General features: G+C 47.2%; 1 protein-coding gene across 1 annotated transcript; it reads left to right on the plus strand.

The window, feature by feature from the left end:
* The first annotated feature begins 4,057 nt into the window (after window positions 1–4,057).
* LOC101602741 (small proline-rich protein 3) lies at window positions 4,058–6,409 on the plus strand. The gene is made up of 2 exons (XM_012950883.2): window positions 4,058–4,134; window positions 5,572–6,409. The coding sequence occupies exon 2, from the start codon at window positions 5,591–5,593 to the stop codon at window positions 6,377–6,379; it is 789 nt and encodes a 262-aa protein (XP_012806337.2). The 5' UTR covers window positions 4,058–4,134; window positions 5,572–5,590; the 3' UTR covers window positions 6,380–6,409.
* Window positions 6,410–12,433: the final 6,024 nt, after the last annotated feature.

Consider the following 12,433-nt stretch of genomic DNA (forward strand, 5'->3'; position numbering starts at 1 on the left):
TACCTGAGGTAAAAGGTAAGACCCTGCTGCTGAAGATACCATATGCTGCCAACAACACAGAGCATGGAGAGAACTGGCTGGAATCTGGAAGACAGCCAGTCCCCAGATGGTCCAACTAGTGCTGGAAAGTGCTACCTGAGCTACTGAGGGAAGGTGACCAGCAATGGTGTGAGCAAGCAGGGCTCTAACCAACAATGGTGTGAGCAAGCAGGGGTCTAACCAACAGTGGTGTGAACAAGCAGGGCTCTAACCAGCAATGGTGTGAGCAAACAGGGCTCTAACCAACAATGGTGTGAGCAAGCAGGGGTCTAATCCACAATGGTGTGAGCAAGCAGGGGTCTAATCTTCGCAGCCTGACAGGAAGTACACACCAGTGCAATGGTGGCACACAGCCTTGGTGGGTAACCAACGGCTTCCTGATTGGCTATGAGATCTGCTCAGTGGAAAGGAACCTATATCTGGAATTGAGAACCAGGTCAGAATCCTATGGAGACAAAGATCATGCTCTCCAGTGTCAAGCTCTCATTAATCTTTGGCTAAAAGAGGGGTTACATACATCAATTTCTACCTAAATTAATAATGCTTATCCCATTTAACTTATACTGACTTAACTCTCTGCTGAAGAATCTTTTTTCTTTTTCAGAAGGTAGCGAGACATGAGGAAATAAACTGCCCCTTGCAACTTCAGGCAAGGCCCAGCTGAAACCACAGAGGAACTGGGGTGAAGGAGACAGATGCTGAGGACTCTCAACACCTACCAAAGCAGAAATCCAGAGGCTCCCAAGAGCTCATCTCTGAAGTAGACTTAAAATGCACCCACCAAAGCTCAGGGGATTTTGCAGAAGAGGAGGTGGAAAGAATGTAGGTTGGAAGGTCATGCCCAAAGGCCCCGCATCTCCCCAGTAACTGACTGCAGCTTCCGTAATACATAACCCACAACCTCATGGGAAATACCAGCAATCCCACTGAGCCCTCCACCCCCCCGTAGAATGGGACAGGGAGAAGGATAAAGATAGTACCAGCACATGATGTATCCATGCAAAGAATGTTCTTAATAAAAATAAAATAATATAAACTATAGAGACACAACCTCACCCCAGTGAGTCTGACTATTAGAAAAAGAAGAAAAAAGATGAAAAGTTGACTGGAGAGATGGCTTAGTGGTCAAGGCCCATGCCTGTAAAGCCAAAGGACCCAGCTTCGACTCCCCAGAACCCACATAAGCCAGATGCACAAGGTGGTGCATGCATCTGGAGTTCATTTGCAGTGGCTGGAATCCCTGGCACACCCATTCTCCTGTCTCTCTCTCTCTCTCCATATATATATATATATATATATATATATATATATATATATATATATATATACACATATATATATATATATGTATGTATGTATATAATTCTTTCTCTCAAATAAATAAAATAATTTTTAAAGATGAAAAATAACAAATTCTAGCAAGCACATAGAGAAAGAGGAACTCTTGCACACTGTTGGTAGAAATGTACATTAGTACAACTATTATGGAAAACAGTAAAATGATGAGGACAGAACTACCTTTTAGCCCTGTAATCCCACTGCTGAATATAACCCTAAAAGCTGAAGTGCCCATGTGAAAGACACTCCTGCACTCCAACGTCTAGTCCAGCGCTGGCCACAGTGAGGGGAGGAAGGAAGTGAGGTGTGAGTACATAACGGGATAGCACGTGGATAGAACGGTGAGTATAATAGGCAGAGCAAGACAAACATCACACGATCTCACTCATACACAGAATCTTAAAAAAAAGGGGGGAGGGGTTTATGGACGTTGAAGTCGAGTAGCGGGCACCAGAGGCTGAGGGGAACACGGGAGTGGGTGTTTTAACTACACAGTAAATGTAGTTAAAAAGTAAAGCGAAGTGTGGAGCTGGGGAGATGGTTCAGTGGTCATTAAAGGAACTTCCTTACAAAGCCTGCTGGCCCAGGTTTGATTCCCCAGTATCCACATAATGCCAGACACACAGAGTGGCACATGCGTCTGGGGTTCATTTGCAGTGGCTAGAGGCCTTGGTGCACCCACTCTTTTTCCCTCTCTCTCTCTTTCTTTCTGTTTCTCTGTCCCTCTCTCTTCCTCTCTATTGCACAAATAAATAAATGAATAAAAATATTTTTAAAAAATAATGCATAGCCAGGCATGGTGGCAAACATGCCTTTAATCGCAGCACTTAAGAGGCAGAGGTAGGAAGATCACCTTCCTCAGGCTGGCCTGAAACTACCCAGTCAATTCCAGGTCAGCCTGAGCTAGAGTGAGACCCTACCTTGAAAAAATAAATAAATAAATAAATAAAATAATGCATGGAATGTTTTAAAAATAGCTAGAGGAGATTATTTTAAATGCATTTTCCATAAAGACATACTAAAAGCTGGGCGTGGTGGCACACACCTTTCATCCCAGCACTCGGGAGGCAGAGATAGGAGGATCACCACGAGTTCGAGGCTACCCTGAGACTACATAATGAATTCCAGGTCAGCCTGAGCTAGAGTGAGACCCTACCTGAGAAAACCAAAAAACAAAAAATAAAAAATAAGTGATAAAAGTCTGAAGTGGTTGATATTAATTATTCTGATTTGATTGTTACTCAGCATATACATGAAATAAAACGTTACTTTTGGCTTCTTGAGGTACACAATTACTACGTGTAAATTTAAAAGATTGTGTATGTTTGTATGTGTATACAGTATACGTACATTTATGTCTGTGTGTGTGCACACACAGGTTTCTGTGGTCATGTTTTCTGTTTCAACTGCTTTCCACTGACCCTGGAGCTCACTGTGACTGGAACAGATGAACAAGCCAGCAAGTCCCAAGGATCAACCAGCCTGCTTCTGCCTCCCAAGCACTGGGATTACAGGTGCACACTCCACGTGCTGGCTTCGTGTGCGCCGGGGAGCCAAACTCCGCTCTGCTCGCCACGCTTACGCTGCAAGCACCTTACTCACTGAGCCCATAATCAAAACAAACAAAAACAAAGTTAAGGGCTGGAGGGATGGCTTAGCAGTGAAGGCGCTTGCCTGAGAAGCCTAAGAATCCAGGTTCAATTCCCCAGGACCCATGTTAGCCAGTTGCACAAGGGGGCGCATGCATCTGGATTTCTTTTGCAGTGGCTGGAGGCCCCTGGCATGCTCATTCTCTCCCTCTCTCTCTCTCTCTCTCTCTCTCTCTCTCTCTCTCTCTCTCTCTCTCTCTCTCTCTCTCTCTCCCCCTCCCTCCCTCCCCCCTCCCTGCTTCTTTCCCTCCCTCTCTCTCTTTCTTAACTAAATAAAATAAAAAATTTTTTTTAAAGTTAACTTAAAATTTAAAAAAACAGATGGAGAGATGTCTTAGTAGTTAAGGCATTTGCCTGCAAAGGCAAAGGATCCTGGTTCGACTCTCCGGGACCCATGTAAGCCAGATGCACAGGGGGCACATGCATCTGGAGTTCAGTTGCAATGGCTGAAGGTCCTGATGCGCCCATTCTCTCCCTCCCTCTCTCTCTCTCTCTCAAATAAATAAATAAGATACATTTAAAAAAATTTTAAAGTCCCCCCTCCCCCGCACCACCAGCACTTTCTGGCTTCTTCCAGCATGAGGACAACCCATTTCCAAAGGAAGCATCTCAGCCTCTCGGTTTCCCCTCCCAGGCCTGAGTCCACTGACGCATCATTTGCTCACTGCTGCCTTCCCTCTGACCTTCCAGAAGAACCAGAAAGATCTCTTGTGCATTTCTCCATCCACATTTTTAATACTAAAAAGCTGATTAGTTGAAACGAAAGATTAAGGTCATGGGAGGAAAAAAAAAAAACCAGCCTGGTTATTTCTGGTCCTGGGAGTGAAGCCCCTACTGACAGAGCCCAGAGCCTCCCAGAAGCCTGTTGCCCACAGCAAGCGCACCACAAAGGGTGACAGAGAAGACAGACCAGGTGACGGTGACGTCACTGTCAGACAAGAAGCATGAAAAAAAATGTTAAGCCGGAGGTTTTTCATCACAAAAGCTGGAATGAAGGCAGTGCAGCTCTCTAAACGTCCACTTCCTGAAGGCAGGGCTCGTTGTCTCTATAAAACCCAGCTGGTCAGATCTTCAACAGATCCCAGTCCAGAGAGCGTCATCTCCCAAGGTAAGACTCCCAGCTTGGAAGTACTTCATTTCCCCCCACGATATGTATTTCATTTGGGACCTTTGATAATACTTTATTTATTTGTTTGCGGGGGTGCGGGGAGACCAAGAAAGAGAGAGAAGGGGTGCGTCAATGCCTGTAGCCACTGCAAACGAACTCCAAATGCGTGCCCCTCTTTGTGCATCTGGCTTTCCGTGGATACTGGAGAACTGAACGTGGGTCATTAGGTCAGGCAAGTGCCTTAACCACTGAGTCATCTCCCCAGTCCCTTATTTTATTTTTAATGCAGATGGTTTTGACTTGACTCAGATTACAGTTATGGGACTGAGGATCAGAAAAGGGGGAGTCATTTGGATGAAGCTCAGCAGTAAATTATCAAGAAGTCACCAATGGGACATTATGCCCAGGCACTTTGGTGCTGTGTTTATTATTACGTTATTGTTTACGTTGATTCGGTGTATGTTTATTGCCTCAAAGGCACTGGACGTTCAAATGTTCAATCGTACACGGGCATAATTTCCTGACATACAGTAGGGAAAACGATGGCTAAGCTCAGAGGAGAGGCGTCTTGCTAAAATAGAGGGGTCACAGGGTTTGAACATGGCAGACGCAGGGAGGAAGGCCATGACGGCGAGTCTTGCCAACAAAGCCCTGGTGCCGTGAGAGCCACCACAAAGAACCACGCAGAGAAGACATGACCAGTGGTTCAGTGGTGGGTATCGTGGGCTCGGGGCGTGCTAGGATCGGAGAGGCCACCCAGTTGCCTTAGTAAAGACTCGCTATGGGAGAATGAGCAGATAGACGCAATGCTTTTTGCCCTTCCAGACTGTTGAAAACCTGGGGCCTCACATCAAGCCTGCTGTTGTTTTGAGTTGTATTGTGTCTGGGGCTGAGCGAGGGTTTTATGTGCACCCGGGGGAAAAGGAGCAAAGAGAAGGGTTCCCCTCACACGAAGCCTAACAAGTCTCCTTCGTTTTTACCTTTTTTTAAAAAGTATTTTATTTTATTTATTTAGTTGAGATAAAGAGATAGAGATGATAGATAGATAGATAGATAGATAGATAGATAGATAGATAGATAGATAGATAGATATGAATAGATAAATGATAGAGATGAGAGAGAGAGAGAGAGAGAGAGAGAATAGGGCATGCCAGGGCTTCCTGCCACTGCAAACGAACTCCCGATGCATGCGCCACGGTGTGCATCTGGCTTACATGGATCCTAGGGAATTGAACCTGGGTCCTTTGCTTTGCAGGCAAGCTCCTTAAGCACTAAGCCATCTCTACCACCCAATTTTTACCCTTTTGAAAGTGTGCAAGGACCATGGATTCAAACTCAGGGAAAGGGAATGATGTCTTTCACTGTGAGCTACACATGTCCTTGAACTAGGGCTCTGCCTTTTCTCTCCAAACCAGTAAGCCAGTTTTTCTGTCTCAGGCTCAGCGTCTTTTGAAGCATGAGTTCCTACCAGCAGAAGCAGCCCTTTGTCCCGCCCCCTCAGCCTCAAGAGCAGCAGGTGAAGCAGCCCTGCCAGCCTCCACCACAAGGACCCTTTGTTCCCATAACCACAGGGCCATGCCAGCCAAATGTTCCACAGCCAGGAAGCAGCAAGACTCCAGGGCCGTGCCACACCAAAGTCCCTGAGCCTGGCTACAAGGTTCCTGGGTCAGGCAATATCATGGTTTCTGGGCCTTGTTCTACCAACATCCCAGAGCCTGGCTACAATGTAGTTTCTGGGTCTTGTTCTACCAACATCCCAGAGCCTGGCTACACTGTGGTTCCTGGGCCTTGTTCTACCAACATCCCAGAGCCAGGCTACAATGTAGTTTCTGGGCCTTGTTCTACCAACATCCCAGAGCCAGGCTACAATGTAGTTTCTGGGCCTTGTTCTACCAACATCCCAGAGCCAGGCTACACTGTGGTTCCTGGGCCTTGTTCTACCAACATCCCAGAGCCAGGCTACAATGTAGTTTCTGGGCCTTGTTCTACCAACATCCCAGAGCCAGGCTACAATGTAGTTTCTGGGCCTTGTTCTACCAACATCCCTGGGCCAGGCTACACTGTTGTTCCTGGGCCTTGTTCTGCTGGCATCCCTGAGCCAGGAACAAAGGTACCAGAACCAGGCTATACCAAGATCCCTGAGCAGGGATTCTCCAAGGTACCAGAGCCATGCCAGTCCAAGAATCCTGCGGTGTACCCTTCAACCGTCGCTCCTGGAGCTCCTCAGAAGACCAAGCAGAAATAGTCCAGTCCACAGCAAAGTCCTTGAGGAGCCAGCACCCCCTCCCCTCTCACCACCCTCTTCCCTTGTGCTTCCGTGTCCGCAGACCCTGTAATCAGTTTACACCCTGCTGAGCCACACTCTGTTTGTATCCTAAAAATCTATATATATGCATTAAAGCCTTCCCTTGCATATTCTCCAAAGAGTCGTGTGGTCCTCTGAGTGAAGTTGAAGGCCTTGGTGCCTTGTCGGGTCTTCAGACTTTATCTCAGGGTGATGCTGGAAGGAAGAACTCCCTGTTTCCTGCTTTTCCCCATTAAATTACTTTAACACTGCTCTTGGCTGTGTGAGCATCTTTGCTAATTCTCTTTTCTTCCTTTGTCTTCATGGGTGAGTCAAGACCTATAGATCATGGAGGGAGGGAATAGATATCATCACCTCCCTACCCCATCACTGTGCACTTCCAGGAAGTCGCAGGGACGCATTTAGAGGGCACTCCTGGGACAGTGCTTGTGCACTGTGTATTGTGGAACTGGTGCAACCTGTCACTTCGCACAGTCACCGCTTGGACAAGTTCCTCCTGTTGCGCTGGACTGGGTTGCAACTGAGCCCCGTGGCTTCGGCCCCCCAAGCCATCCCTCGTCCGCAGTGACACCGGGAAGTCTCCACTTCAACCAAGGGATACGTCACTCGTGCGCACTCGAATTTCCTCTGAGTTTTCCTTCTCTCATTTTCCCTTGGAACTGCCCTCGATGCGCGCGGATCCACACGCTGCCGCAGAGGAACCCTCACGATACCTCTCTAGGCACTCACGCGCACACATACACAAACTCCTCCGCCATCCACGGGGCGCAGTGTCCCCTTGTGCTGGACACCCACTGTGATCCGACAGTCCTGCATCTGCAGCAACATGAGAAAAGAGCACATGGTGCCTCCCCTCGGAGAGTTCATGGTCTCTTCTAGAAGACTGGATACTCATGCCCTTCTCCTACAGACACACACACCACACACGCTACCTCCCCACCCCCCGTTCTCCTTTCCCACCGTGCCTCTGCCATGGAAAAACACACAGAGTTTCATTGAGTGATTAAAACGGGCAGCGAGTTCTAAGCAGTGACTTGTATCACACTGTACACAAGTGAAAACAGCCTACAATGTTGGGAAAGCACAGGTAAGGAAACGAGATCCCGGGAGGGAAAGGAGGCTTTGAGAGCATCATGGGCTGCCGTGCCATTTTTCAAGCCAAGAAACTAATACCTTGAAGTTTAGTTAAGGAAACCCATAAATTATGCCTCCGCATGACATCCAGAGCCTAGAATCCTAGCGCCTTGCTTTCTTCCACAGCCTCATCTCCACACAGGGGTGGCCCACAGAGGCTGCGGGAGACTGGAGAGCTGTCCCCAGCAGCAAATGACGAGTTTCAAAGACTGCAGTGTCACCAGGCATATACGCTCCATGACTTAAGAAGCTGTCCTACAATCTCAGGTTTGAGGCAGGCGGCACGCAGAACCTGCGGATTACTCAGGCTCTCCAAATTAACAGGGTTTAACAAGAATGCCGAGACGTTGGGAAACTCTGAGATCAAAATCACCCACCAAGTCATTACAAGGCTTTGAGTGGCTGTCAGACTGGCCGGGGAGGATGGCACCCCTTGGCATCCCCTGTGTCTGTTAGATAGGCACGTGTTGAAGAGGCTTCTCGTGGCTGCCGAGTTCGGTGGTGGACGGGTCACAGCTCACAGCAGGATGAGCGTCTGTTGAATAAGCACGTTCGGGGCACAGGAATTCACCGCGCAACGCGCAGCTATGGTGAGTGTGGAATAAGGTACTCCTAAACCTCCTGCCATTTGGAGCTGTCTTTTCAAAACACGCTTTAGTATAGAAAAATGTCTGCGACCTAATTTTTTTAAATTTATTTCATTTGAGAGAAAGAGGCAGATAAGGCAGATGGATAGGAAGAGAGAGAGAATGGGTGCACCAGGGCCTTCAGCTGCTGCAAATGAACTCCAGAAGCGTGTGCCAACCTTGTGTATCTGGCTAATGTGGGTCCTGGGGGAATCGAACCTGGGTCCTTTGGCTTTGCAGGCAAGAGCCTTAACCACTAAGCCATCCCTCCAGGCCCCTGAAACACAAAATTTACCCTTTTAAACATTTTAAAACATAATCTTGTGGCACTAATTCATTTCACAATGTTGTCCGTGTTTGTTTAAATATATGTATGCATGAGGATTTATGGAACATGAAGGAAAAAAAAAGTGTCCCGATGATAAACTCAGCAAACTGGAAGTGCACAGTGATCATTTGGGCTGCTTTTCATTAATCCTCAGTCTTTCTATGTTTTCCACAATAACTTGCACTGTATGATGTGATCTCATACTTCCCTTTATGACTTTTATTGTGATATTTAAAATAATAGCAGTCAGTCGAGACGCTGTGCTGAGCTAGAGGAAAAGTCTAAGTTCTGCTCATTAAACACATTCCTGAGGTTTTCCCACACAGATCACAGATGAACAGCACAAGGGTGAGCTTGCTGAGATTCCTTTGGAGAGAGCCCCTGACGTCTTTCCACCCTACCTCCCACCCTTCTGTTGGGGAACCTGCTAGACCAACAACCGCTAATGTTCTCAGTCCAAGGCCTTCTGACATCACCAGCTCATCGACAGCTCAAGCCAGTTGTCTCCTCTGTCTGTGTCTCAGCTTCTCTCTCTCTCTCTCTGTCTCTGTTTGTTTTTTTTTAGGTAGGGTCTCACTCTAGCCCAGGCTGACCTGGAATTCACTATGTGGTCTCAGGGTGGCATCAAACTCATGGCCATCCTCCTACCTCTGCCTCCCAGGTTCTGGGACCAGCTTCTTTTTTTTTTTTTTTTACCTGAGCTCTTCTGTGCCTGGCACACCTCCAGTGCACATTTAAAAATGTTTAGAAGGGTGAGGTCGGTCATGTCACAAGCAGCGTACGGCTCCTGCAAGAAGAATGATCATGAGGCTCAAGCCACGTGGACCCTGCTTGGCAGACGCTGGCGGGCGTCTTGGGTCCACTGCGCTGTTAACTTACACAGATAAAGAAATGACGTTTGCTTTCTTCTCCATGCCTTGCCTTCATTTTTGTCACCTTTCTTTCTTGCTTCCTATTGGATTATAACCTCCTAGTTGTTGGGGGGAAAAATCACTGTATTTACTTGTTCAGCTAAAAGTAAGTGATTGAGGGAGCATCCAGTACACCCACATTTCTGACTATAAAAATTGTCAAGGTGAGCCTAGGTTAACCAATCTCCTAAACTAATTTTTTTTATTTTTATTTACTTATTTGAGAGTGACAGACAGACAGAGAGAGAAAGAGAGAGAATGGGCACACCAGGGCCTCTGCCCACTACAAACGAACTCCAGACGCATGCGCCCCCTTGCACATCTTGCTTACATGGATGCTGGGGAATAGAGCCTCAAACTGGGGTCCTTAGGCTTCACAGGCAAGGGCTTAACTGCTAAGCCATCTCTCCAGCCCCCTAAACTAATTTTTGCTAGCCTCCAACTTAGCTTTCTCAGTCTGTGCCCTCTTTCCTCTCTGTGTGCCATTACGCCCTCCATTCACTCTCCCTCCCTACCTCTACCATCTCCCAGAATTCCCAGGAACCAATCACTTCATGGGGGCAGTTTGTCCAATGTGCCACAGCCTAAACCAGACTCCTGTGCCCTTCCCGTATCATGCTCTTCTTAGACCTGGGTCCCTGGATTCACACCTGACCTCTCCTAACTGGAGCCGTGTCTGTGTTGGTTCTGGGCTCCTCTGTGGACTCGGGGCCCAGCCTGCTGTGAGCCAACTGGCAGGAATCATTTGGTGCTGGCAGAGGTTGGTAAGGTTTCCCTTCACCGAGCGAAGCAGTGAGTTTGACGAAAGCATCTGCATTCTACTCTCAACCAGATCCTTCCTGATCTAGGAATTCCTTGATGTAGTCCTGACCTCTCCAACAGCCTGAAGTCACCATGGTGCCTTGTGTCTTTACCCTCAGTGTATCACACACACACACACACACACACACACACACACATCCTTACAGGTAATCTGGTCCACCTACACATTGCCTACTCTCCTCAGACTAATTCCAGGACTTAGTCCATTGATCCCATAACTCTTACATCCTGCATGCCTTCAATGCCAGCACCACATGAATGATGCCAAATTCTACCAGCCTGAGATATTGCTAAGCCCCCCCCCCCATGTACCACAGCTGTGGCCACCTCTGAGCACCTGTGTGACTGACCCCAGGAGGTCACTCCATAGGCCACTGTTCCCTGATGGTACTTTTTTTTTTATTCAAAGCAAAGTCTTTCAAAATGCATTTGCCTTTTTATACTCTTGTACCTTCCACGGGAGGAGTCTCACCCGCAAGGCACCTTGTCCATTACTTCAGTGCAAAGTGCCCAGTTTCTCTTTAATCGTGTTAAACTTAGATATTTTGTTCACCCCCCCATTGTCCACAACTTTAACTGTGTCCATGCTCTTATTCCAGCCAAGCTGCAGATTTTTTTTTTCATTTTCCTGTTTGACTTTTCCCTTTCTCTTGCTGTAAGTTTTGATCAAAGCAGTGTACAATGTGATGCGATGTAGATACCAGTTCTTTCTTGAAATTTTCTCTGCCAACCAAACCAGCCCACCACAATAAGGAGGACAAAATGACAAGGTCCTCTTGTGGCAGAAGTATTTAGCCCCTCACGGTGTGGTAAAACCAGGAACGGAGGATTAGCACAGAACAGGACGGGGGACGTGACTTTCGAAGGGCCTGCCCCTGGTGGCCTCCATCCACAACCTCCCAATGTGGTGCCAAAAGCCAGGGACCAAGTGAACACATTATGGCGTTGGGCGCCTCTCACATTCAAGTCACCTCCTCCGCAGCAGGCCTGACGCCTGCAAACAAACCATCTGCTAGTTCCTGGCTGTGCCTGCAACACCCTTGAAGAGGAATCCTAAATCTTCCAGGAGACTGCGCTATCTTTCCTTTTTTTTTTTTTTTTTTTTTTCGTTTTTAATTGGTTTTTTGAGGTTGGGTCTCATTCTGACGAGGAATACACTATGTAGTCTCAGGATAACTTCAAACGCGCGGTGATCCTCCTACCTCTGCCTCCCAAGTGCTGAGATTAAAGGAGTGGGCCACCAAGCCCGGCTTTGGGTTATCTTTCCTGAATCCAAGTGAAAGGCTTCCAAGTTTGACCCTTTTCCATTTGAATCCATGACGATAATGGGTTTAGGAACAAAACACCCCATGCCATTTTTCCAATAGAAAAATATAGAGCAGAATGTTTAGGACTATGAAACATAGGATATAGTTCTTGACTATATCGATCAGCCTATATTTTGTGAACTATAAAGCACAAGTCTTATCATTTTACATATTTTTTAAATTCACATTTTTTTTTTCTTTTCACTAGCATATACTAATTTTACAAAGTCATATGCTTTATTGCCATTGCTGTGTATGCACATGGAGTTTGAACATGTTTTACCCCGTTTCCTTCTCTTGGCCCCTTCTCCCTTCTTACTTCTCCCTTCAACAGTCTCCTTCCCACTTTGCATCCTTTTATCTTTTCCTTAAATTCCACATTGGGAGATAGAGTAATGCCTGTCTTTCTACATCTGACTGACCTCACTCAGCATGATGCTGAAAGCTCTAGCTCTTTGGTGCCTTGGGTGTGAGATGTCCCCACAGACTCCTGGGTTCGAACACTTGGTCCAGCTAGTGGCAGCGTCTTAGGAGCCTTGGGGACCGTGGTCTAGTTAGTAGGAACAGGTCCTGGGGCCTTGAAAGCCCCTGAGCTCTTTGCTTCCTGACAAGCCGAGCTGTGATGTCATGCCACCCCAAGGGACCATGTCCCCTGAAACTATGAATGAAGACAAATCCTTGCTTCCCGTAGGTGGCCTCTGCCATAGCCATGAGAAAGTAGCTGATATAGGCTCCTGGGATCACTTTAATTCACCAAACTAACAACCTTTACAGCGTCTTAAGAGTCGGTGTTCTTCCCGGTGAAACGCATCAGACAGGCCAGCCATATGATTCATGCTACGGGCTTGTCAGAGAGCGGCATCATC

This window comes from Jaculus jaculus, chromosome 19 (genome assembly GCF_020740685.1).
Source record: "Jaculus jaculus isolate mJacJac1 chromosome 19, mJacJac1.mat.Y.cur, whole genome shotgun sequence".
In the NCBI taxonomy this organism is placed as follows: Eukaryota; Metazoa; Chordata; class Mammalia; order Rodentia; family Dipodidae; genus Jaculus; species Jaculus jaculus.